General features: G+C 41.4%; 1 protein-coding gene across 6 annotated transcripts in view; it reads right to left on the bottom strand.

Annotated features, from left to right (window-relative positions):
• Nucleotides 1-26971, bottom strand: part of LOC106565894 (ephrin type-B receptor 2) — a 172385-nt gene extending 145414 nt beyond the window's left edge. For 5 of the 6 annotated variants that reach the window (XM_045691728.1, XM_014133558.2, XM_045691727.1 and 2 more), the window contains exon 1: nt 26783-26969. In XM_045691728.1, the coding sequence (XP_045547684.1) occupies nt 26783-26834 (52 nt within the window). In that variant the 5' untranslated portion in view covers nt 26835-26969. Of the gene's footprint in view, nt 1-26782 lie in introns of all 6 variants that reach the window. The other variant, XM_045691730.1, reaches the window with a different exon arrangement.
• Between the last annotated feature and the right edge of the window lie 823 nt (nt 26972-27794).

Genomic DNA, 27794 nt, shown 5'->3' on the forward strand with positions numbered 1-27794 from the left:
CTTCTCCAACACTGTGTTTTTGTATTATTTAAACCAAATTGAGCATGTTTCATTATTTATTTTAGACTAAATAGATTTTATTTATGTATTATATTAATTTAAAATAAAAGTGTTCATTCAGTATTGTTGTAATTGTCATTATTACAAATAAATGTATAAAAATCGGCTGATTAATCGGTATCCGCTTTTTTTTGGGTCCTACAATAATCGGTATCGGTGTTGAAAAATCATAATTGATCGACCTCTAATACAGTGCATTCGGAAAGTATTCATACCCCTTCATTTTTACACATTTTGTTATGTTATAGCCTTATTCTAAAACTTTTTTCTCATCAATCTACACACAATACCACATAATGACAAAGCGAAAACAGGTTTTTAGAAATGTTTGCAAATGTATTAATCTGTTATGGATAGGGGGCAGTATTTTCACAGCCGGATAAAAAACGTACCCGATTTAATCTGATTATTACTCCTGCCCAGAAACTAGAATATGCATATAATTATTAGCTTTGGATAGAAAACACTCCAACATTTCTAAAACTGTTTGAATGGTGTCTGTGAGTATAACAGAACTCATTTGGCAGGCCAAAACCTGAGAAGATTCTGTACAGGAAGTACCCTGTCTGACCATTTCTTGGCCTTCTTTGCCATCTCTATCCATTACAGAGGATCTCTGCTGTTACGTGACACTTCCTACGGCTCACATGGTCTCTCAGAAGGCGGCAAAAAGCTGAATCGTGGCTTTGCAGGCTCTGGTTGAAACAAAGTAGCGCGTTTGGGTAGTGGCTGGTTACAGTACTGTGAGACTCAGGCGCGTGCCCGCGTCGACAGAATGCTTTGTTTTCTTGATTTTAAACAGCAGTTGACATGCTTCGAAGTACGGTAATGGAATATTTAGAAATCTTTTGTCACGAATTGCGCCATGCTCGTAACCCTTATTTACACTTCGGATAGTGTCTAGAACGCATGAACAAAACGCCGCTATTTGGATATAACGATGGATTATTTTGGACCAAACCAACATTTGTTATTGAAGTAGCAGTCCTGGGAGTGCATTCTGACGAAGACAACAAAGGTAATCAAACTTTTGTAATAGTAAATCGGAGTTTGGTCAGGGCTAAACTTGGTCGGTGTCTAAATAGCTAGCCGTGATGGCTGGGCTATCTACTGAGAATATTGCAAAATGTGCTTTCACCAAAAAGCTATTTTAAAATCGGACATATCGAGTGCATAGAGGAGTTCTGTATCTATAATTCTTAAAATACTTGTTATGTTTTTTGTGAATGTTTATCGTGAGTAATTTAGTAAATTCACCGGATGTTTGCGGGGGGTATGCTAGTTCTGAACGTCACATGCTAATGTAAAAAAGCTGGTTTTTGATATAAATATGAACTTGATTGAACAAAACATGCATGCATTGTATAACATAATGTCCTAGGGTTGTCATCTGATGAAGATCATCAAAGGTTAGTGCTGCATTTAGCTGTGGTTTTGTTTTTTGTGACATTATATGCTAGCTTGAAAAATGGGTGTCTGATTATTTCTGGCTGGGTACTCTGCTGACATAATGTAATGTTTTGCTTTCGCTGTAAAGCCTTTTTGAAATCGGACAGTGTGGTTAGATTAACGAGAGTCTTGTCTTTAAAATGCTGTAAAATAGTCATATGTTTGAAAAATGGAAGTTTTCGGATTTTAGAGGAGTTTGTATTTCGCGCCACGCCCATCATTGGATATTGGAGCAGGTGTTCCGCTAGCGGAACGTCTAGATGTAAGAGGTTAAAAATACAAAACAGAAATACCTTATATACATAAGTATTCATACCCTTTGCTATGATAATCGAAATAGAGCTCAGGTGCATCCTGTTTCCATTGATCATCCTTGAGATGTTTCTACAACTTGATTGGACTCCACCTGTGGTAAATTATATTAATTGGACATGATTTGGAAAGGCACACACCTGTTTATATAAGGACCCACAGTTGACAGTGCATGTCAGAGCAAAAAACAAGCCATGAGGTCAAAGGAATTGTTCGTAGAGCTCCGAGACAGGATTGTTTCCAGGCACAGATCTGGGGAAGGGTACCAAAAAATCTCTGCAGCATTGAAGGTCCCCAAAACACAGTTGCCTCCATCATTCTTAAATGGAAGAAGTTTGAATTCACCAAGACTCCTCTTAGAGCTGTCTGCCCAGCCAAACTGAGCAATCAGAGGAAAAGGGCCTTGGTCATGGAGGTGACCAAGAACCCGATGGTCACTCTGACAGAGCTCCAGAGTTCGTCTGTGGAGATGGTAGAACCTTCCAGAAGGACAACCATCTCTGCAGCACTCCACCAATAAGGTTTTTATGGTAGAGTGGACAGACGGAAGCCACTCCTCAGTAAATGGCACGACAGAGCGCTTTGAGTTTGCCAAAAGGCACCTAAAGGACTCTCATACTTCAAAAGCAGTTGGAAAAATCAACAATGGCTATGATGAAACTGGCTCTCATGAGGACCACCACAGGAAAGGAAGACCCAGAGTTACCTCTGCTGCAGAGGATAAGTTCATTAGAGTTAACAGCCTCAGAAATTGAAGCCCAAATAAATGCTTCACAGAGTTCAAGTAACAGACATCTCAACATCAACTGCTCAGAGGAGACTGTGTGAATCAGGCCTTCATGGTCGAATTGCTGCAAAGACAACACTACTAAAGGACACCAATAAGAAGAAGAGACTTGCTTAGGCCAAGAAACACGAGCAATGGACATTAGACCGGTGGAAATCTGTCCTTTGGTCTGGAGTCCAAATTTGAGATTTTTGATTCCAACCGCCATGTCTTTGTGAGACGCACTGTGGGTGAACGTATGATCTCTGCATGTGTATTTCCCACCGTAAAGCATGGAGGAGATGTTATGGTGTGGGGGTGCTTTGCAGGTGACACTGTCTGTGATTTATTTAGAATTCAAGACACACTTAACCAGCATGGCTACCACAGCATTCTGCAGCGATACGCCTTCCTATCTGGTTTGGGCTTACTTTAAACAGGAAAATGACCCAACACACCTCCAGGCTGTGTAAGGGCTATTTTACTAAGAAGGAGAGTGATGGAGTGCTGCATCAGATGACCTGGCCTTCACAATCACCCGACCTCACCCAATTGAGATGGTTTGGGATGAGATGGAATGCAGAGTGAAGGAAAAGCAGCCAACAAGTGCTCAGCATATGTGAGAACTCTTTCAAGACTGTTGGAAAAGCATTCCAGGTGAAGCTGGTTGAGAGAATGCCAAGAGTGTGCAAAGCTGTCATCAAGGCAAAGGGTGGCTACTTTGAAAAATCTCAAATCTCAAATATATTTTGTTTAACACTTTTTTGGTTACTACATGATTCCATATGTGTTATTTCATAGTTTTGATGTCTTCACTATTATTCTACAATGTAGAATATAGTCAAAATAAAGAAAAACCTTTGAATGAGTAGGTGTTCTAAAACTTTTGACCGGTAGTGTATCCATCAACAGACTACTCAACAGTCTGTTTGGTAGACTGAGGCAGAAATCATTCGTGGATCTGATATAAGCAAAGCATTATACAACCAAGCATCATTGAAAAGTCTCAAATGATGTAGATGGTATAGATATTTAGTGAAACATATTTTGAGTCACTATTCAGTGCGTGGAGAGTGTGGTGACTAACCAACAGGGGTAAAAGTTAGGTGACAAAATATGTGTTCAAAGCGTAGCTTTGCCCCGGCCTTGTGTTCACACCTACTAGTCTAATCCTGCTCCAGGTCTCTTGATTTTCATGCTAATGCCATAATGCCCAAAAAGCCTCATAGACACAGTATGCAGGTGTTGAGTTAGTAAAAGGAAGAATGTGTGAGTTTGTGAGCATATGCATGTGTGCATGAATATAGGCGTGTGAGTTTGTGCACATGCCAGAAGCTTGTCTGTCGGCAGGAAAACCACCATAAGATTTAGAATGTCTATTTCTAAAAAGTAGAACATCCTACCATAAATGCCAAGATCAAAAGAAAAATAATTTTGCATAATCTACTGGTTTGTTGGTTTACCTTGTTGGCAGCAACTTCACATGATAACATTCACCCATGCATACTTTTTCAATCACTCAAAGAGGCAGGCTTTTGACAGCAAGTCCATCAAAGGACTCATAAAGTCACTACACATGCATGCACTGCATGCCACACAACACCAATGGCTTGTGAAAAAAGTGACTTTAACCTCTCTAGGGTAGGGGGCAGTATTTGCACGGCCGGATAAAAAATTTACCCGATTTAATCTGGTTATTACTACTTCCCAGAAACTAGAATATGCATATAATTGTTTGATTTGGATAGAAAACACCCTAAAGTTTCTAAAACTGTTTGAATGGTGTCTGTGAGTATAACAGAACTCATATGGCAGGCAAAAACCTGAGAAGATTCCTTACAGGAAGTGCCCTCTCTGACCATTTCTTGGCCTTCTACACTCTCTTTATTGAAAACTGAGGATCTCTGCTGTAACGTGACACTTCCTACGGCTCCCATAGGCTCTCAGAAGGCGGCAGAACGGTGAATGATGACTCTGCTGTCCCAGGCTGAAAAACAGTAGCGCATTTGGATAGTGGTCGATCAGAGAACAATGAGACTGGGGGCGCGTGCACGAGCCGACACCATGTTTTTATTTTGTTTTTATTTTTTCGTCTTTGAAAGAAAACAGGGTTTCCCGGTCGGAATATTATCGCTTTTTTACGAGAAAAATCGCATAAAAATTGATTTTAACCTGTTAGGGCTAGGGGGCAGTATTGACACGGCTGGATAAAAACATACCCGATTTAATCTGGTTACCACTCCTACCCAGTAACTAGAATATGCATATACTTATTACATATGGATAGAAAACACCCTAAATTTTCTAAAACTGTTTGAATGGTGTCTGTGAGTATAACAGAACTCAAATGGCAGGTCAAAACCTGAGAGATTCCTTTACAGGAAGTGGCCTGTCTGACCATTTCTTGAACTTCTTTTCCATCTCTATCATTTACTAAGGATGTCTGCTCTAACGTGACACTTCCCACGTCGTCCATAGGCGCTCAGAGCCCGGGAAAAAACAGAATGTCGTCATTCCAGCCCCAGGCTGAAACACATTATCGCCTTTCTCAAGTGGCCGATCAAGGGACACTGGGCTTATGCGCGTGACCCGACCGCCCCGCCTTTGGGATTTTTTCCTCTGTTTGCCGAAAAGGAGATTCCCTGTCGGAATATTATCGCTTTTCTACGAGAAAAATGTCGTAAAAATTGATTTTAAACAGCGGTTGACATGCTTCGAAGTACGGTAATGGAATATTTAGAATTTTATTGTCACGAATTGCGCCATGCGCGCGACACTTCTTTACTATTTCAGATAGTGTCTGGAACGCACGAACAAAACGCCGCTATTCGGATATAACGATGGATTATTTTGGACCAAACCAACATTTGTTATTGAAGTAGCAGTCCTGGGTGTGCATTCTGACGAAGACAACAAAAGGTAATCAAACTTTTATAATAGTAAATATGATTATGGTGAGTGCTAAACTTGCCGGGTGTCTAAATAGCGAGCCCGTGATGCCTGGGCTATGTACTTAGAATATTGCAAAATGTGCTTTCACCAAAAAAGCTATTTTAAAATCAGACATATCGAGTGCATAGAGGAGTTCTGTATCTATAATTCTTAAAATACTTGTTATGTTTTTTGTGAATGTTTATCGTGAGTAATTTAGTAAATTCACCGGATGTTTGCGGGGGGGTATGCTAGTTCTGAACGTCACATGCTAATGTAAAAAAGCTGGTTTTTGATATAAATATGAACTTGATTGAACAAAACATGCATGCATTGTATAACATAATGTCCTAGGGTTGTCATCTGATGAAGATCATCAAAGGTTAGTGCTGCATTTAGCTGTGGTTTTGTTTTTTGTGACATTATATGCTAGCTTGAAAAATGGGTGTCTGATTATTTCTGGCTGGGTACTCTGCTGACATAATGTAATGTTTTGCTTTCGCTGTAAAGCCTTTTTGAAATCGGACAGTGTGGTTAGATTAACGAGAGTCTTGTCTTTAAAATGCTGTAAAATAGTCATATGTTTGAAAAATGGAAGTTTTCGGATTTTAGAGGAGTTTGTATTTCGCGCCACGCCCATCATTGGATATTGGAGCAGGTGTTCCGCTAGCGGAACGTCTAGATGTAAGAGGTTAAAAATACAAAACAGAAATACCTTATATACATAAGTATTCATACCCTTTGCTATGATAATCGAAATAGAGCTCAGGTGCATCCTGTTTCCATTGATCATCCTTGAGATGTTTCTACAACTTGATTGGACTCCACCTGTGGTAAATTATATTAATTGGACATGATTTGGAAAGGCACACACCTGTTTATATAAGGACCCACAGTTGACAGTGCATGTCAGAGCAAAAAACAAGCCATGAGGTCAAAGGAATTGTTCGTAGAGCTCCGAGACAGGATTGTTTCCAGGCACAGATCTGGGGAAGGGTACCAAAAAATCTCTGCAGCATTGAAGGTCCCCAAAACACAGTTGCCTCCATCATTCTTAAATGGAAGAAGTTTGAATTCACCAAGACTCCTCTTAGAGCTGTCTGCCCAGCCAAACTGAGCAATCAGAGGAAAAGGGCCTTGGTCATGGAGGTGACCAAGAACCCGATGGTCACTCTGACAGAGCTCCAGAGTTCGTCTGTGGAGATGGTAGAACCTTCCAGAAGGACAACCATCTCTGCAGCACTCCACCAATAAGGTTTTTATGGTAGAGTGGACAGACGGAAGCCACTCCTCAGTAAATGGCACGACAGAGCGCTTTGAGTTTGCCAAAAGGCATCTAAAGGACTCTCATACTTCAAAAGCAGTTGGAAAAATCAACAATGGCTATGATGAAACTGGCTCTCATGAGGACCACCACAGGAAAGGAAGACCCAGAGTTACCTCTGCTGCAGAGGATAAGTTCATTAGAGTTAACAGCCTCAGAAATTGAAGCCCAAATAAATGCTTCACAGAGTTCAAGTAACAGACATCTCAACATCAACTGCTCAGAGGAGACTGTGTGAATCAGGCCTTCATGGTCGAATTGCTGCAAAGACAACACTACTAAAGGACACCAATAAGAAGAAGAGACTTGCTTAGGCCAAGAAACACGAGCAATGGACATTAGACCGGTGGAAATCTGTCCTTTGGTCTGGAGTCCAAATTTGAGATTTTTGATTCCAACCGCCATGTCTTTGTGAGACGCACTGTGGGTGAACGTATGATCTCTGCATGTGTATTTCCCACCGTAAAGCATGGAGGAGATGTTATGGTGTGGGGGTGCTTTGCAGGTGACACTGTCTGTGATTTATTTAGAATTCAAGACACACTTAACCAGCATGGCTACCACAGCATTCTGCAGCGATACGCCTTCCTATCTGGTTTGGGCTTACTTTAAACAGGAAAATGACCCAACACACCTCCAGGCTGTGTAAGGGCTATTTTACTAAGAAGGAGAGTGATGGAGTGCTGCATCAGATGACCTGGCCTTCACAATCACCCGACCTCACCCAATTGAGATGGTTTGGGATGAGATGGAATGCAGAGTGAAGGAAAAGCAGCCAACAAGTGCTCAGCATATGTGAGAACTCTTTCAAGACCGTTGGAAAAGCATTCCAGGTGAAGCTGGTTGAGAGAATGCCAAGAGTGTGCAAAGCTGTCATCAAGGCAAAGGGTGGCTACTTTGAAAAATCTCAAATATATTTTGTTTAACACTTTTTTGGTTACTACATGATTCCATATGTGTTATTTCATAGTTTTGATGTCTTCACTATTATTCTACAATGTAGAATATAGTAAAAATAAAGAAAAACCTTTGAATGAGTAGGTGTTCTAAAACTTTTGACCGGTAGTGTATCCATCAACAGACTACTCAACAGTCTGTTTGGTAGACTGAGGCAGAAATCATTCGTGGATCTGATATAAGCAAAGCATTATACAACCAAGCATCATTGAAAAGTCTCAAATGATGTAGATGGTATAGATATTTAGTGAAACATATTTTGAGTCATTATTCAGTGCGTGGAGAGTGTGGTGACTAACCAACAGGGGTAAAAGTTAGGTGACAAAATATGTGTTCAAAGCGTAGCTTTGCCCCGGCCTTGTGTTCACACCTACTAGTCTAATCCTGCTCCAGGTCTCTTGATTTTCATGCTAATGCCATAATGCCCAAAAAGCCTCATAGACACAGTATGCAGGTGTTGAGTTAGTAAAAGGAAGAATGTGTGAGTTTGTGAGCATATGCATGTGTGCATGAATATAGGCGTGTGAGTTTGTGCACATGCCAGAAGCTTGTCTGTCGGCAGGAAAACCACCATAAGATTTAGAATGTCTATTTCTAAAAAGTAGAACATCCTACCATAAATGCCAAGATCAAAAGAAAAATAATTTTGCATAATCTACTGGTTTGTTGGTTTACCTTGTTGGCAGCAACTTCACATGATAACATTCACCCATGCATACTTTTTCAATCACTCAAAGAGGCAGGCTTTTGACAGCAAGTCCATCAAAGGACTCATAAAGTCACTACACATGCATGCACTGCATGCCACACAACACCAATGGCTTGTGAAAAAAGTGACTTTAACCTCTCTAGGGTAGGGGGCAGTATTTGCACGGCCGGATAAAAAATTTACCCGATTTAATCTGGTTATTACTACTTCCCAGAAACTAGAATATGCATATAATTGTTTGATTTGGATAGAAAACACCCTAAAGTTTCTAAAACTGTTTGAATGGTGTCTGTGAGTATAACAGAACTCATATGGCAGGCAAAAACCTGAGAAGATTCCTTACAGGAAGTGCCCTCTCTGACCATTTCTTGGCCTTCTACACTCTCTTTATTGAAAACTGAGGATCTCTGCTGTAACGTGACACTTCCTACGGCTCCCATAGGCTCTCAGAAGGCGGCAGAACGGTGAATGATGACTCTGCTGTCCCAGGCTGAAAAACAGTAGCGCATTTGGATAGTGGTCGATCAGAGAACAATGAGACTGGGGGCGCGTGCACGAGCCGACACCATGTTTTTATTTTGTTTTTATTTTTTCGTCTTTGAAAGAAAACAGGGTTTCCCGGTCGGAATATTATCGCTTTTTTACGAGAAAAATCGCATAAAAATTGATTTTAACCTGTTAGGGCTAGGGGGCAGTATTGACACGGCTGGATAAAAAACATACCCGATTTAATCTGGTTACCACTCCTACCCAGTAACTAGAATATGCATATACTTATTACATATGGATAGAAAACACCCTAAATTTTCTAAAACTGTTTGAATGGTGTCTGTGAGTATAACAGAACTCAAATGGCAGGTCAAAACCTGAGAGATTCCTTTACAGGAAGTGGCCTGTCTGACCATTTCTTGAACTTCTTTTCCATCTCTATCATTTACTAAGGATGTCTGCTCTAACGTGACACTTCCCACGTCGTCCATAGGCGCTCAGAGCCCGGGAAAAAACAGAATGTCGTCATTCCAGCCCCAGGCTGAAACACATTATCGCCTTTCTCAAGTGGCCGATCAAGGGACACTGGGCTTATGCGCGTGACCCGACCGCCCCCCGCCTTTGGGATTTTTTCCTCTGTTTGCCGAAAAGGAGATTCCCTGTCGGAATATTATCGCTTTCTACGAGAAAAATGTCGTAAAAATTGATTTTAAACAGCGGTTGACATGCTTCGAAGTACGGTAATGGAATATTTAGAATTTTATTGTCACGAATTGCGCCATGCGCGCGACACTTCTTTACTATTTCAGATAGTGTCTGGAACGCACGAACAAAACGCCGCTATTCGGATATAACGATGGATTATTTTGGACCAAACCAACATTTGTTATTGAAGTAGCAGTCCTGGGTGTGCATTCTGACAAAGACAACAAAAGGTAATCAAACTTTTATAATAGTAAATATGATTATGGTGAGTGCTAAACTTGCCGGGTGTCTAAATAGCGAGCCCGTGATGCCTGGGCTATGTACTTAGAATATTGCAAAATGTGCTTTCACCAAAAAGCTATTTTAAAATCGGACATATCGAGTGCATAGAGGAGGTCTGTATCTATAATTCTTAAAATAATTGTTATGCTTTTTGTGAACGTTTATCGTGAGTAATTTAGTAAAATGTTAGCGAATTCCCCGGAAGTTTGCGGGGGGTATGCTAGTTCTGAACGTCACATGCTAATGTAAAAAGCTGGTTTTTGATATAAATATGAACTTGATTGAACAAAACATGCATGTATTGTATAACATAATGTCCTAGGGTTGTCATCTGATGAAGATCATCAAAGGTGAGTGCTGCATTTAGCTGTCTTCTGGGTTTTGGTGACATTATATGCTGGCTTGAAAAATGGGTGTCTGATTATTTCTGGCTTGGTACTCTGCTGACATAATCTAATGTTTTGCTTTCGTTGTAAAGCCTTTTTGAAATCGGACAGTGTGGTTAGATTAACGAGAGTCTTGTCTTTAAATAGCTGTAAAATAGTCATATGTTTGAGAAATTGAAGTAATAGGATTTTTAACGTTTAGAAAATCGCGCCACAGGCTGCCAGTGGCTGTTACGTATAATTCTTAAAATAATTGTTATGTTTTTTTGTGAACGTTTATAGTGAGTAATTTAGTAAATTCACCGGAAGTTTGCGGTGGGTATGCTAGTTCTGAACGTCACATGCTAATGTAAAAAGCTGGTTTTTGATATAAATATGAACTTGATTGAACAAAACATGCATGTATTGTATAACATAATGTCCTAGGAGTGTCATCTGATGAAGATCATCAAAGGTTAGTGCTGCATTTAGCTGTGGTTTGGGTTTATGTGACATTATATGCTCGCTTGAAAAATGGGTGTCTGATTATTTCTGTCTGGGTACTCTGCTGATATAATCTAATGTTTTGCTTTCGTTGTAAAGCCTTTTTGAAATCGGACAGTGTGGTTAGATTAACGAGAGTCTTGTCTTTAAAATGGTGTAAAATAGTCATATGTTTGAGAAATTGAAGTAATAGCATTTCTAAGGTATTTGAATATCGCGCCACGGGATTCCACTGGCTGTTGAGTAGGTGGGACGATTTCGTCCCACATACCCTAGAGAGGTTAATTGTGAAACCATACTGTTTGGGTAGAGGCAACGTAAAACAATTTAAAGTACGCTTTACTTATGATCAGCTTCATGAGGTAGTCATTTGGAATGCATTCAATTACAGGTGTGCCTTGACAAAAGTTATTTGTGGAATTTCTTTCCTTCTGAATGCGTTTGAGCCAATCAGTTGGGTTGTGACAATGTAGGGGTGGTATACAGAAGATAGCCCTATTTGGTGAAAGACCAAGTCCATATTATGGCAAGAACAGCTCAAATAAGCAAAGAGAAACGACAATCCACCATTACTTTAAGAATGTCAGTCAATCCAGAAAATGTCAAGAGCTTTGAGGGTTTCTACAAGTGCAGTCGCAATTTTCACGTTTCTTCGCCCTCGTCTCGTGCCTCACCGGGAGAGCCCTGGAATGGGCCAGCGCTGTGTGCGGAGAAGGAGATGTGGCGTTAGACCATTATGAGGAGTTCACCCGCCGTTTTCGGGCAGTTTTCGACCACCCACCCGAGGGCAGAGCGGCGGGTGAGCACCTCTACCATCTGAGACAGGAGATGAGGAGCGTCCAGGATTTTGCCCTGGAGTTCAGGACCCTGGCAGCCGGTACGGGATGGATTCACATGGCCCTGATCGACCATTATCGCTGCAGTCTGCGTGAGGACGTCCGTCGGGAGCTGGCCTGCAGAGACACCACCCTCACTTTCGACCAGCTGGTGGATCTGTCCATCCGGCTGGACAACCTGCTGGCTGCTCGCGGACGTCCAGATCGGGGTCTGGTGGTTCCATCCTCCTGCACCCCCTCTCCACTTCCCATGGAATTAGGAGGGAGGGTGCACAGGGAGACTGGAGGGGGTTCCCGCTCGTGCACCATGGGTGGCCGCAGAGGTCACACTGCTGGCGGTGCCGGGTAGGTTCCTCTGGGAATCGAGGTAACAGGCAGGGTGCTCTGGCGCCACCCCAGGTGAGTAGGCACCATTCTCATCCAGAGCCCTCTGTTGCACATATATTTGTGTCTGTTACTTTTCCTGATTTCTTTTCCCTGTGTTCCCAGCATAAAGCGCTAGTAGATTCAGGCGCAGCTGGGAATTTCTTTGATCAAGCTCTTGCTCGTAGTTTAGGGATCCCCATTGTACCCGTAGATGTGCCTTTCCCCGTTCACTCCTTAGATAGTCGACCATTAGGGTCAGGGTTGATTAAGGAGGCCACAGCTCCTTTGAGTATGGTGACGTAGGAGGGTCACAAGGAAAAAATGTGTATTTTCCTTATTGACACTCCTACGGTCTACCTTGGTTAACTAGTCATAACCCCACTTTTTCTTGGCCACAGAGGGCTCTCACGGGGTGGTCGCGAGAGTGCTCAGGTAGGTGTGTAGGGGTTTCCGTTGGTGCTACTACGGTTGAAAGTCCAGACCAGGTCTCCACTCTGCGCATTCCCCCCGAATATGCCGATTTGACTCTCGCCTTCTGTAAAAGGAAGGCGACTCAATTACCACCCCATCGACGGGGGGATTGTGTGATAAATGTCATGGTAGACGCTGCACTTCCCAAGAGTCACGTGTATCCCCTGTCGCAAGCGGAGACGGTGGCTATGGAGACATATATCTCCGAATCCCTGCATCAGGGGTACATTAGGTCCTCCATTTCACCCATCTCCTCGAGTTTCTTTTTTTTGTGAAGAAGAAGGATGGAGGTCTGCACCCGTGCATTGATTATCCACTACCTCTGATCGCCACGGCGATTGAGGTAATGCACGGGGCGCGCTTCTTCACTAAACTGGATCTCAGGAGTGCGTACAATCTGGTGCTTATCCGAGAAGGGGACGAGTGGAAGACAGCATTTAGTACCACCTCAGGGCATTATGAGTACCTCGTCATGCTGTACGGGTTGAAAAATACTCCATTAGTCTTCCAATCTTTTGTAGATGGGATTTTCAGGGACCTGCACGGGCAGGGTATAGTGGTGTATATCGATGACATTCTGATATACTCCGCTACATGTGCTGAGCATGTGTCCCTGGTGCGCAGAGTACTTGGTCGCCTGTTGGAGCATGACCTGTATGTCAAGGCTGAGAAATGCCTGTTTTTTCAACAGTCCGTCTCCTTCTTAGGGTATCGCATATCTACGTCAGGAGTGGAGATGGAGAGTGACCGCATTGCAGCCGTGCGTAATTGGCCGACTCCAACCACGGTGAAGGAGGTGCAGTGATTTTTAGGGTTTGCCAATTACTACCGGAGAATTATCCGGGGCTTTGGTCAGGTAGCTGCTCCCATTACCTCACTATTGAAGGGGGGTCCAGTGCGTTTGCAGTGGTCGGCTGGGGCGGACAGGGCTTTTAGGAAACTGAAGGCACTGTTTACCTCGGTCTCTGTGTTGTCTCATCCGGATCCGTCTTTGCAATTCATAGTGGAGGTGGACGCGTCTGAGGCTGGGATAGGAGCTGTGCTCTCTCAGCGCTCGGGTACGCCATCTAAGCTTCGCCCCTGTGCCTTTTTTTCCAAGAAGCTCAGCCCGTCGGAGCGAAACTATGATGTGGGGGACCGGGAGCTGTTGGCTGTCGTCAAGGCTTTGAAGGTGTGGAGACATTTGCTTGAGGGGGCTAAACACCCTTTTCTCATCTGGACTAACCACCGCAATCTGGAGTACATCTGGGAAGCGAGGAGACTGAATCCTCGCCAGGCAAGGTGGGCCATGTTTTTTACCCGTTTTGTGTTTACCCTCTCTTACAGATCAGGTTCCCAGAACGTTAAGGCACTTGCATTGTCCCGGCTGTATGACACAGAGGAGCGGTTCATGGATCCCACTCCCATAATTCGATTGATCTACTGGACCCACACATCACCCTCCTCAGGTCATCCTGGGATTGATCGGACGATGCGCTGTATTAGTGGGAGGTACTGGTGGCCCACTTTAGCTAAAGACGTGAGGGTTTATGTTTCCTCCTGCTCAGTGTGCGCTCAGTGCAAGGCTCCTAGACACCTACCCAGGGGTAAGTTACAACCCTTACCCGTTCCACAACGGCCATTTTCGCACTTGTCTGTGAATTTTATAACTGATCTTCCACCTTCACAAGGTAACACCACGATCCTGGTCGTTGTGGATCGTTTTTCTAAGTCCTGTCGTCTCCTCCCTTTGCCCGGTCTCCCTACGGCCCTAAAAACGGCGGAGGCTCTGTTTACACACGTCTTTCGGCACAACGGGGTGCCTGAGGATATAGTGTCTGATTGGGGTCCCCAGTTCACTTCTAGGGTCTGGAGGGCGTTCATGGAACGTCTGGGGGTCTCCATCAGCCTGACCTCGGGTTTTCACCCTGAGAGTAACGGCAGGTGGAGAGAGTTAACCAGGATGTGGGTAGGTTTCTGAGGTCTTATTGCCAGGACCAGCTGGGGTAGTGGGCGTAGTTTGTGCCCTGGGCAGAGATGGCTCAGAACTCGCTCCGCCACTCCTCCACTAACCTCTCTCCCTTTCAGTGTGTGTTGGGGTATCAGCCGGTTCTGGCCCTTTGGCATCAGAGTCAGACCGAGGCTCCTGCGGTGGACAACTGGTTCCGGCGCCTGGAGGAAACCTGGGATGCTGCTCATGTCCGCCATCAGCGCGCCGTGTGGAGATAAGTTTAATGCTAGCTAGCAACTTACCTTGGCTCCTTGCTGCACGCAGTTCCCTCGTGGAATGCAATTTAATCGGCCATAATCAGCGTCCAAAAATGGCGATTACCGATTGTTATGAAAACTTGAAATCGGCCCTAATTAATCGGCCATGCCTATTAATCGGTCAACCTCTACAACACACCTCCAGGCTGTGTAAGGGCATCAGATGACCTGGCCTTCACAATCACCCGACCTCACCCAATTGAGATGGTTTGGGATGAGATGGAATGCAGAGTGAAGGAAAAGCAGCCACCGAGCAATCATCATATGTGAGAACTCCTTCAAGACTGTTGGGAAAGCATTCCAGGTGAAGCTGGTTGAGAGAATTTCCAAGAGTGTGCAAAGCTGTCATCAAGGCAAAGGGTGGCTACTTTGAAGAATCTAAAATATATTTTGATTTGTTTAACCTCTCTGGGCTAGGCGGGACGGTTTGGTCCAAAATAATCCATCGTTATATCCGAATAGCGGCGTGTTTGTTCGTGCGTCCCAGACACTATCTGAAATGGTAAATCAGGGTCGCTGCGCATGGCGCAATTCGTGACAAAAAAAATCTAAATATTCCATTACCGTACTTCGAAGCATGTCAACCGCTGTTTAAAATCCATTTTTATGCCATTTTTCTCGTAAAAAAGCGATAATATTCCGACCGGGAATGTCCATTTAGCTAAACAGAGGAAAGAAAACACAGCTTTCGGTCGACGCGGGCACGACCCTGAGTCTCACAGTACTGTAACCAGCCACTACCCAAACGCGCTACTTTTTTTCAGCCAGAGCCTGCAAAGCCACGATTCAGCTTTTTACCGCCTTCTGAGACCCTATGGCAGCCGTAGGAAGTGTCACGGGACAGCTAAGATCCTCACTCTTCAATAAACAGAGACAAGAAGAACGACACCTTGTCAGACAGGCCACTTCCTGAATGAAACCTTCTCAGATTTTTGCCTGCCAAATGAGTTCTGTTATACTCGCAGACACCATTCAAACAGTTTTAGAAACTTTAGGGTGTTTTCTATCCATATGTAATAAGTATATGCATATTCTAGTTACTGGGTAGGAGTGGTAACCAGATTAAATCGGGTACGTTTTTTATCCGGCGGTGTAAATACTGCCCCCTAGCCCTAACAGGTTAACACTTTTTTGGTTACTACATGATTCCATATGTGATAAGCAGTAACGGACAGTCACTACCATGATGGGACTTTTATTAATAGTTTTATTGATACAGCATTCAACCCACATAATGCGTAGTGCATTTAATGTTTAAAAAAAGTATTTTTATCAAAATAAAGAAAAACCCTGGAATGAATATGTGTGCCCAAACCTTTGACTGGTACTGTATATCTGTAAAGAGATATTAGCTTAATGTGTGTATGCTATGAAATGTATAAATATACTGTATTCCTAAGGGGATACCAAGAGAAAACAGAAGAAACTTTGTCAGTTTGAGTCAGACCTAGCTTATGCGAGTGCTCTGTAAATAGTACAATGATGTGTCTCTCGGTCCCAGAGTTATGCAGTATTTATACAACACTAAAACCAGTTGTTTCCTGTTTGTATGATATCCTTTTTTTTGTCTCTTTCTTGTCATTGGACCAATAACGCAACACGTAAGGCTATTGTTACTGTATCTCCAAAAGGAATGATGGATTGTGAGTATGACGGGGCACAAACCACAAAGATAACTCACTACTTCCACTGATATACATGTCAGCTTGCGTTATCTGCAGATGAAAAAGTTATTTGGTCCACATGAATAATAACATTCTACACATTTAACCATATCATATGACTTTTTCATTTCATTTAACGTTCTCGGCTGGATCTCTGCATTGATTTCACAGCCACAGCAGGTCTCCTGAGATTCTCTATGGATTTTCCAGCTGCCCTCGCAAATGGTCCACTGTGATTACTATCTGAAACGTAGAGCCAGAGGAAGGTATGGAAAATAGTCATCACTCCTCAAATCCCTATATTGTGCTCCTGTTTCGGTGAGCTGTGTTACCTCATGGCTACAATGATCGCAGACATGGTTTCATCGAACCCAGTGGACACATATTGCTCCGTCTTTGGCTTCTCTCAAAACGTGGGCGTGAGTTTTAGGGGTAGTGTTTCCTGCTGAAAAATCTTTACAGGGTAGGAATTAGGGTAAAATAACAATGAATGGAGGGTTGGAACAAGTGCAAGACATGAATTTAATGCCTGAGTGGGAGTCAGTACAACTGCACATCTGACAGATCCCGCTGTCTATCGGCCCCATGCTGAATCTGCTTACTGAGAGATGATTATGCAAATGAATGTGCTTACTCTGTCGAATAGAATGTTTATCATATGAGTTATTAAAAGAAAATTGTAATAACCCCTCATTGATGTTCCTCCATATAATGTTGCTTGGGGTTAAATCTTTGCTAAGCTTGTGCTATTGATTAGGGCTCTAAGCAGATTGATGAGGGAGCTCCATATGGGGTTGTCTGGAGAAGTCTGAGAATTCTAAAGGAGATGATTACCTCGGCCTCAACCCACAACAATGACTCCATTTCTGATTGTGTCTGATTATGACAGTTTTCCTACATGGAAGAAAAACTCAAACCTGGAAACCTCTCCCAAGCCTTAAATACTAAAAAGCAAAACTGCCATAAAGTCTATCACCTGCCACCCCTACATAATCTGAAAATCCATGTGTGCTTACCAGGGCCAAGTCTGTGCAGAAAAGTACCCCCTCCGGCCCAGGCAGTCCTGAGTAATTGGACTACAGCCGATTAACTGCGAAGAAGAAGTGCAGTTACCCTTCTGTTGTGATGACCCCTGCCTTTGAGATTTGTTATCTATTAACCCACCATTTTAGCACTTTATTTATATTAGCATTCCAGGTTATCAAAATGGCCCCTACTTCTTTAACCGTTTCCAGCACAACACGCCTCTGTGGGCACATTTGGGGCGGCAGCGTAGCCTAATGGTTAGAGCATTGGACTAGTAACTGAAAGGTTGCAAGTTCAAATCCTCGAGCTAACAAGGCACAAATCTGTTGTTCTGCCCCTAAACAAGGCAGTTAACCCACTGTTCCTAGGCCGTCATTGAAAATAAGAATTAGTTCTTAACTGACTTGCCTAGTTAAATAAAGGTAAAATAAATTAAAAAAATCTAACACTGTGTAATTTCAGCCCAGAGCTAGGTTTATACCCTTGTTGTGACAGTACATTTCACCAATCTGACTGTCTGAACTGTAGCTACTCTAGAGCCCGTTGAGGGGTCTGAGCTTTTACAATTGATTTACGCTGTATCTGAATTAATCTGGGAACAACAAAAGATTAGCTCCTGCTCTCTGAATGCAGTCAAGTCACAGCCATGGGCCAAATCAGCTCATTATCTCTGTTAATTCCCTCTGCACTAGGCTAATGCAATAAGATGCCAACAAATACCTCCCGTATCACACTTCATACAGGTTTTTTAATAACGTTCTCTCTTTTCTGACTTTTAAATGTCATGTCCTCAGATTAGGCATCTGAATGTATTATTGTAACAATTTTTTTCAGGCATTTGATTCAGAAAAATCTACAACTATTGCATGCACCGTATGGGGTAGTTATCATGTGTGGCTCATACGTAAATATTGTGCAAAAGGTAGAGTCGTTGACTCGTCACAACAGACCTATAGACTAGAGTACTGATCCCACGAGAAGGCAAAGACCCACAGTACCTCTACTCTACAGTACCATGTCACGTTGGTGCTCAACCTCCCTGTCCAATAACTAAAGACAAGCATAATCTGTTAGAGGACACCAGGTCCTCCCCAGCTCACACTAATCAGATAAAACATGTCTGCTCGCTGGAAATCACGTCATGGTGCTCTGTCTATATCAGAGAGTGAGACAGATAGGTCCGGCTGGGCAGGAGTAGAGAAGGTCCTTTGTCTGTTTTGTGCTGCTACCATGTTGTGTTGCTGCCATGTTGTGTTGCTATCATGTGGTTTTATGTTGTATTGCTACCATGCTGTGTTGTCATGTGTTGCTGCCATGCTATGTTGTCTTAGGTCTCTCTTTATGTAGTGTTGTGTTGTCTCTCTTGTCTTGAAGTGTGTTTTGTCCTATATTTTTTATTTAATGTATTTATATTTTTAATCCCAGCCCCCAACCCCACAGGAGGCATTTTGCCTTTTGGTAGGCCTCATTGTAAATAAGAATGTGTTCTTAACTGACTTGCCTAGTTAAATAAAGGTTAAATAAAATAAAAACATTTTTAAAAGTCGTGTCTGCATATTGGCGTGGAGCAAAGCAGAACAGAGCAGCCCACCGTGGCTAGTCAGCCAGCGAGAGCGAGGGCAGGGGGAGAAAAACGATGAACCATGCTGGGCCCATTACTACCGACGGAGGCTGAAATCGGTCAGATCTGCTGCAGCTTACATGAAGGCTGGGGAGCCCAGTCCCCACTAAGGAGTGAGCCGCCAAGCTGCTGATATCGCGACCACTGGAGAGAGAGAGGGGACCGAGAAAGAGAGAGGGAGGGAGAGAGAGAGAAAAGCAGAGATATAGAGAAACACAAGGCAGATGTAACCTTGGTCCAGAGGAGCTGATAGATGGGATGTGCAGCGCAGCAGAGGCAACAGTTCAGGTGGAAAATGCTTCCCTTTGTGATGCAGATGACAACGCAATCAGCCCCTCTTTGTCTCCGCCGATGGGCTCTGCTCCCGGGGACATTGAGAGCCAGACACTAATCCGCTGGGTTTGTGTTCTGTGGGCCTGTTCAGAGAGGCAGTGGCACAGTACCTGGGGTTGTATGGAGGGAGGCTGTGAGACCAGGTCTGACCTCTCTCAGGGTATCCTGGCTTGATGCTGGCTGCATTTACCCTCTGAGCTCAATTCAAGTTCTAGAAGACTTATGCTTTCAAATATGCATAAAGATGCAGGCAACAATGAGGGTGCTAATCAGCTTGAGGTTTTAATCTAGCATGTGACATGCTGAAGGTTTGCAATTTGTCAATCAAGATTTGTGATTGAGATATTTAAGCTATGTATTACACTATCCTGAGTCTAGGTTAATGAACAATTGGTATAACAAGGTTCTACCTGTAAACGTACATAATAGGTTGCTTTTGCAGTTTAAATTGAATCTAGACCTCTTTACAGACAGTTCAAAATGTTGATGTTTTTTCCGATCAGCAAAAATATAACAAGATACAGCCCACAGGAATGACGTAATGGCCAGAAACTGTGCTAATGAAATGATACAGTTACTCTCATTGAATAAACTACTTACCCCTGTGTAACTTCATTAGATAAACTAATTAATGTTGAGCAGTATGAAGCTTGGATGATTTCACATTACCATGTGGAATATAATGATATTATCTCAGAAATTATGCAATCAATCTGACTCATGTTCAATACAAACAGTGTCATCAATGTTTGGTTGAAAAACCTCTAACAGGGGCATTAGTCATAGTAGCTAGTTTCACTCACTTTCAGACCAAACACTTTTCCTCACCACAGGCTGAAACAATTATAGCCCTGTGGTTGAACAACACACCTATACTTTAACGACTGCTAGAAAAACAAAACCCAAGACCCATAACATAAGTGATCCTCAGTGAAGAATAGATTTTTATGTAACACACAGGTTCTCAATTGTCCCCATTCCACAGTAGTTGTATTGTTAACAAAACTTTTTGGTGATGAACTTTGAGTCTACATTTAGAACTATTCCATTGAGAAACGTATAGTATTTTCCGAACAGAGCTTATTTTATACACAGTTGACTGTCCTGAGGCCAGCCATAAAAAAGGTATATTGGGAATAGACTGGGTGCCTTTTCAAAATAAATTTGTCCATCTAAACAAGGTTTTGTGTTAATTTAAGGAATATCAAATTATTACTAGTTTTGATCTTACAAAAGACTGAAATGAATAACTAGTGTAATTGAAAGTGGTTTTAAATGGTATGTTACCAAAGGGGACAGACTCTTACTGACAGGCTCTTAATGAACAAATGTTGTAGTGAACATGGTTGGAGATTGAGGCACTGATACAAGCCCGTAACAAAAGATGGCAGCTCAAAATGCAGCCACAATGATGTCATGCCATGCAGAGAGAACACATTTTTGTAAAACTGGCATCCCCTCTTGCCATCGGCCAAAATCTCTGAGCCTTCGGATACCCTTGCATTAAACTAATCCTCAAGGTAGCCCATGGATGTCCCCGAAATGTGACACCCACCCTCAAATGAAACAACTGGTACCAGCACTAATTTAAATTCTGCATGCAAAGTGACAATGGCTGGGCCATGGGCAGCATGGATTAGGTCTTGAATAGAGGCGGATTCTTTGTGAAAGCCTACTGTGGTGGTTGGCGTGCATACAAGCTCCCTGCATCTGCTCATTGGGTAGACTGAGAAAACACAGGATTGTGTATGGTCACTCATTTTACCTTGATTTAATCCCATTTCAGAGCCCCCCTGTCACTGTCTTTTGTTACTATTCCAAAAACTATAATGCTTCCATGTTAGGCGAACACTTCTAGTCCCCACACAAGTACAGTTGAAATGGGCCTATTGAATTTACATTTGAAAGAAAGTTTACACATATTTGGCAAACTCAAAAAACTAATTTTCATAACGCTTTTCAAACAACAAACAACAACAAGACATGTTAAGATATAACAGAACACGATAGTATTAAATACTGAAAGCACTTTGTTTTCTCTCAGGTTTCCGCTGTAGCCTATAGGAGGAGGCAACCGCATTATGGAGAACAAACCTCCGCCACTGCCTCCTTTCTTACCTATACACTCTAAGATATCGCTCTGACATGTTCACTGGATGATGATAAAAAGCCACTCCCTTCCTTAAATATTTAATCTGGATCCCATGTTATTTTACAGCATCTCATCCATGGAGTCATCTCTACAAATGTGAGTTATCTAAATACGCAAATTATTGAGGCACGAGTTAGTTTATACTGTTTACATTTTGTGTGATTTTTGAATTTCGATAAAAATCATGATTTCACATTGCCTTTAATTACTTCACCCTGCCTCAACGTGGACGCCATGTGTCCTAGTTTGTCTACCTCTGGTGATGGTCATGACCAGATCACAACATGCTATCTCACTGAATGTAGCATAATACAGTAACAGGATGTGTTTCAGAAGGTAGTTGGGCTCTTGTACTACTGACTGCAGAGGTGAAATTCGTAGTAAATGATAGTTGTTGTTAGCAAGTGTACTCTGGCTGTATTTCCAAGAATAGCTAGTAAATTATGTTCTGTGTGCTAATCCCACTGAAGGTTGATGGTTTTGTTATCGTTACAGTAGCTGCCTTTGGTTACTCCTAAGGGTATTCAAAGGCAAGGCGTTTTTCCTGTTAAATGTCTGTTACAATTATCATAAATCCACGAACAAGCAAGTCAATAAACCGTGTTCAAACTTTGGTTACCTTATTTTACAGTCCATTACTTACCCAGTCCAGAGATTGCAGAAGGGTAATAAGATACAGAATCAGATATGGAGAACCAAAGGTCTAGTACCGCCATAAGCGTTGTGTTTACTAATTAAATCAATGATTGACTCGATTTTATAATACTCTCCCTGACCTTAAATGGCATTAAGAGTGAATGGGCTTGCAACTACTTCCATGGTAATACTTTTTGGCAGCTCTGGTAAGATTTGTTGCTGTTGATGATGATGATGCTCTCCATAGATACACCTGGCATGAGGTAGGTAATGCACCTGCAGCTGATGCAAAGGTAAACAAAATGAGAGGATATATAGACAGGCATGCCTGGCTCAGATGGAACAGAAGGAATTGTCTTACTGAGCACCTCGATTCCATTCATCAAAGCTCACCTGCTAAAATTAACCATAGGTCTACCAAGAAGATTTCATATCAACAGGGGCTTGCATAAAATCCACAATCCACAGTGTTTTAGCCCAACAACATCCCTGCCTTGGTTTGAAAGATAACTAGCTACATCACTCTCAAAATGTGATCACTCTGAAATCCATATACAGAGCTATGGATGTTAGAGCTGTAGCTGAAAGAATAGCATCTGTCATTAAGACAAAGTTCACATGCTATGTCCAAAAAACATTAAAAAAGATACAATATGAAACAATGTATGTTGTCCAAGTACATTAAAATATATGTAGGGCTAAATAATTATCCTAACATAAATATGAAAGTATTGCTATTTGTATTCTCTTCAATTGCTAACCTATACAGTTACGTACATAATTATAAGCTAGCTGTCAAAATTATACATCAAAACACACAACAACAACAAAAATTATATCACGATGCAATTACCAACATTAGCCTTGATCTAAGAGATGTGCCAGAAGGACTATGGGAATATTTTGACGTGTTTCTATATAAAACCCGACAGAAGAACCTTCGCCAAAGCAACCATGTTCTGATGCCATGACATCAGAGCCGTCAATACGATTTACTTCGATGTTCCTCTCTGTGGCGTGTTGTTTTTTGGATTAAGGCTACAGTGACCTCTTTTTCAACAACAAAAAATTCATACATAGCCTACTCCTGCGACTTCATTGGATGATCGGCTAGGGTGATACGAAGGGTAAGATGGGGGGGGCTGTGACGGGTTGGGGAAGAGACCAACCAGTCATGATACTGAAATACAATAAATATAACAATAGTGTTGCCGGCTAATGTTGCTTGAGAAAAAATTGGTTCGGAAATCAATACTTTTATCGTCAGTCAAGTTCAATAGTAAGTAATTACTATTCAATTACGTAAACAGAAACATGAAAAGGGTAACACTATTAGCTTAATTGCCTGTTCAGAAACAAAACAGCCTTTTCCTCTATGCAGCCATTATTGTCTGAAAGGGTAAATATATTATATGTTTTACATTGAAAATGACCAAGAAATACATTTCTTCTGAAAGAGAATAGCCAAATAAATGGCTTCATCAAGAACATATATTGTTTGTGACACAAATAGAAAAGAAAACTCTTGATAAAATAGGCCTATTAAATGACAGCATATGATGTGTATTAGCCTGCCAGACATAGCCATATTGCACAATACAAAACATTTCCATTGATAGCTTCCCACTGTGACTAAAAGTAAAATAAATGCCTGTTTTTCATGGCTGTCAGTGTCTCTTCATATATTTTGCAGTCTCATACGTCATCTAGCCACGTTTGCATTCCAGAAAGAGAAAATAGCATGCCACTCTATTCAACACAATTGGTAGAAAGACATTGGTCTGTTATTATTTGTCATCCTTTTTTAAATGCAAAAAAAATAAAAAGTTGATTCTTCATTCAGCAATGTTAAAGCAGCTTCTACCCTACTGTCTGTGGTTCCATCTCACTCATGACCCTAGGGCCCGAACACTGCTGTGCTAAGAGAGAACAACTTCATTCTATCACGAACCTTCTAAAGGTGAACAGCCATAAGCTTTTCCCATTCAAGCTTTATTCTTCATTTAAAGTGAAAATGTAAATGAACAACTTTCATGAGCTAACACGAACCGGAAGACGTAGCTATTCGAAGTCTGGCCTTAGCTGATTTACCTCCAGTAAAATGTTGAAAACAATCCTCACTGTATTAACATTTGCTTATTTAGTAAACAAAATAACAATAATTTAACTCCAGTAATTTGAATAATAATAATAAGAAGAATTAATGGTAACAATATAGTAAATATAGCAGATCAAGCAAGGTTTCAAAATATATATAAATAAATAAATAAGTATATATATATATATATATATATAATATATATATATATATATATATATATATATATATATATAATTTATTTATTTGCTAGGACACAAATATTTGTATAAATGGCATATAAGTGCTAGGACATAAATATTTGTATAAATGGCATATAAGTGTGGTTCCTTGAACCTGGGTCTTGCAAACAGTTTTTCTCTAATAGGTTAAATTGTTATTTTTAACTAATAAGGAAAAAAAATTTTTCAAATGCACAGCAGGGTCGACTACAAATTACAGTAAATGTTCAAACATATACATATAGATTGGTATTTTAGGACACAAGAAAAAGCACCTACTCTTCTATTGTCATTGAAAGAATGAAATAAACAATCAAAGCATTCAAAAATAATTATGTATAGATGTTCAATATCAAAAGCCTTAAGCTCAGACACAAAGGCTTAGACACTACCATATATTTTATTTTGCCAGAGGAACACATGACATTGGATGTGTGTAGGCCTACCTACTCTACAAATATAATGTAAACTGGAAAATACAAATTCCGAGGCATATTTAGGTCTGCCTATGTAACAATTCAGGAAACATAACTTTCCAATATCCCAGTTAAATGATATGCTGCTTGAAATTGGGAAACACTCTTTTCAAGACACTTCGATACCGAAGTGACTTTTTCGTATCAGGTTAGAACTTACGCAGCAGGTTAGTAGAATTAATGTAGCAGGTTAGGAGACTGAGGTTGAGGTTAGTTAAACAGTTAGGGTTAGCGAAAATGATCTCCTAACCGGCTATGAAAATCACTTTATATTGAAGTGGTGTGAAAAGAGTGTGTCCCGTTTGAAATGTTCTTATGTTGTATTTGTCAATTCAAAAGGCCGATCAAGGTATGCCGAGCACAGCACACTGTTTCTCTCCAAAGGTTGGGTCTACTATCTATACAATAGACTACATGAACATGAAAATTCCTACCATGTGAATATGACGCTAATGCTAAGTACAATATGATTGGTTTACAGTAGGCCTATGTACATGTTTATGCTTGCAGGAATGTATTTAATACATCCTGGTTGGAATCCTGCCGGTATGTGGGGCTCCCGGATTGTCGCAGCAGTGTTCGGGCCCTAGGGTCATGAGTGAGATGGAACCACAGACAGTAGGGTAGAAGCTGCTTTAACATTGCTGAATGAAGAATCAACTTTTAATTTTTTTTGCATTTAAAAAAAGGATGACAAATAATAGCAGACCAATGTCTTTCTACCAATTGCGTTGAATAGAGTGGCATGCACAGCATCTCAGTGCTTGATGCGTCACCACAGACACCCTGGTTCGATTCCAGGCTGTATTACAACCAGCTGTGATTGGGAATCCCATAGGGCGGCGCACAATTGGCCCAGCGTCGTCCAGGATTGGCCGTTGTAGGCAGTCAGTGTAAATACGAATTTGTTCTTAACTGGCTTGCCCAGTAAAATAAAAAATAAAAAAAGAGTAGTGTAGGCTCTACTTACTGACCATCACGGCCTCTGAAGGACTCGTGCATCTCTTTAAAATAAATCACAAGACTCATGTTCTGTGACAAATCACCAAAATTGCACATTAGCTTAAGGCACATTATCAACAACCTACCGAGGCATTTTCAATGAAAAGAGGATAGTCCTTGGTGGTTAAAAATTGGTAGGCTACCCTAGCGCTATGCTCTCATGAAGTACCTGTTCTATTGTGCCACTGAACACGCTGCTCATCATCATTCGCGAGCGAAGCCTGTGTGCTCCAGCCAGTGCACTGCACAATTAGATTATGCCAACAAAATTATTAAACAATACAACAGAGACGTCATTAATCAAATACATAACTGTCCATACTGCACCCAATCATCTTCAGAAAATGTGTAGCTTACTGACTGTTCATGCTGCTCTTTTACAAATTGCAGACAAGGGGAAAACGCCATGCTGCATCATAAAGTAACCCGTGTACTTTCAAGTTCACGGTTGAACTGTTTGAAATAATATAAAAGTAGAGCGATGTTTTGACTTGGCATGTATAAAATGGCACAGTAAAAAGCATACGGTATGTCCTTCATGACAAGCAATACGTTTGGACACTTCCACACCTGAGAGGATGCGGGCATGATCGGTGCAACCTTCATATAGCTATTGTTAATTATTTCCGTAAAAATTCAAAGAAGCGCCTTTCCCACAATGTACAGACTCCCCCGGAACGTTCTCGTTAAAATCAATTCAACCACTCAACGTGATGTGATCAGCAACTCTATAGCCCCGTCGGCAAGACGTTATTCAAAGGGCTTTAAACATTATCTTACCTTCTACAGCTATTACAGTGGGTATTATCCATAAAATCCATAGAATATCCATTATTGGTTTCTTTGGACGAAAGTGTAAAAAGCCCAGACATTCAAATAAAATAAATCATGAAAGCCATTGACAGCAAATGCTGACAGACACGAGAGGACATTCACCTTCAACAGAGTGAACCAGAAGCCATAGAAAAGAACTCAAATCTTACCCAAGTTTGGACGAAACCAAAACAGAGGGGTGCCGTGTAAAATACAACATTTTCCATGCATCGGAAACTGCTACAGATCTCAAATGTATGAGATGTGTATATTAGAGATATCTATGATCCAACCCTAAAATATAACATACATAAGCTAAGCCTTTTGGTTATGCTTGTAGTTGTTGTACATGGCATGCTCTCCCCCTGTCAAAAGAAGTTACTATATCCCTACTGTCAATCATGACGATACAATCGCTAACTGCATCATATGTCTGATAATAAAGGATTTTAGAATCACGTGGAAGGATGACCAATGAAGTTTGATTCTTACGCAAATAGTCAAGCAAAAGTTTTCTGCCTACGACTTTTATGTATATTTTGTTGTCAGTAATGTATTTTATACTACAAGCTTGATACTTGACAAGGAGCATGGATTATATAATTCAATAAAGAGTAAGTTATTTTTAATGGTCCAGTAGCCTAGAAGGGCCTCTTCTAGAAAGGAAAACCCACTGCGAAAGTGTATGTCTGTTAGTTTGTGTGGTAGTATAATTTGCAAAATCATTATGTCTTGAGTGTAATTAAGATAAGGGGTAGAAGTGAAATCTTTGAAGGTTATTTTGATATAGGATGCGTGTTCAATACATGAGTCATCTGCTGTACATGCGTGTGAGCCATTTGGACCAATGGAAGAAAACATTGCCAAAACATAGCAGTAGTATCAGTGATAAAGAAATACATAGGTGTTCCATTCAAATTACTAGATGGAATAGTTCTATGTGCTTTTAAAATTAACTGTAAGCAACAGGGCACAGGCT

The sequence above is a fragment of the Salmo salar genome, chromosome ssa12 (genome assembly GCF_905237065.1).
Source record: "Salmo salar chromosome ssa12, Ssal_v3.1, whole genome shotgun sequence".
Taxonomy (NCBI): domain Eukaryota; kingdom Metazoa; phylum Chordata; class Actinopteri; order Salmoniformes; family Salmonidae; genus Salmo; species Salmo salar.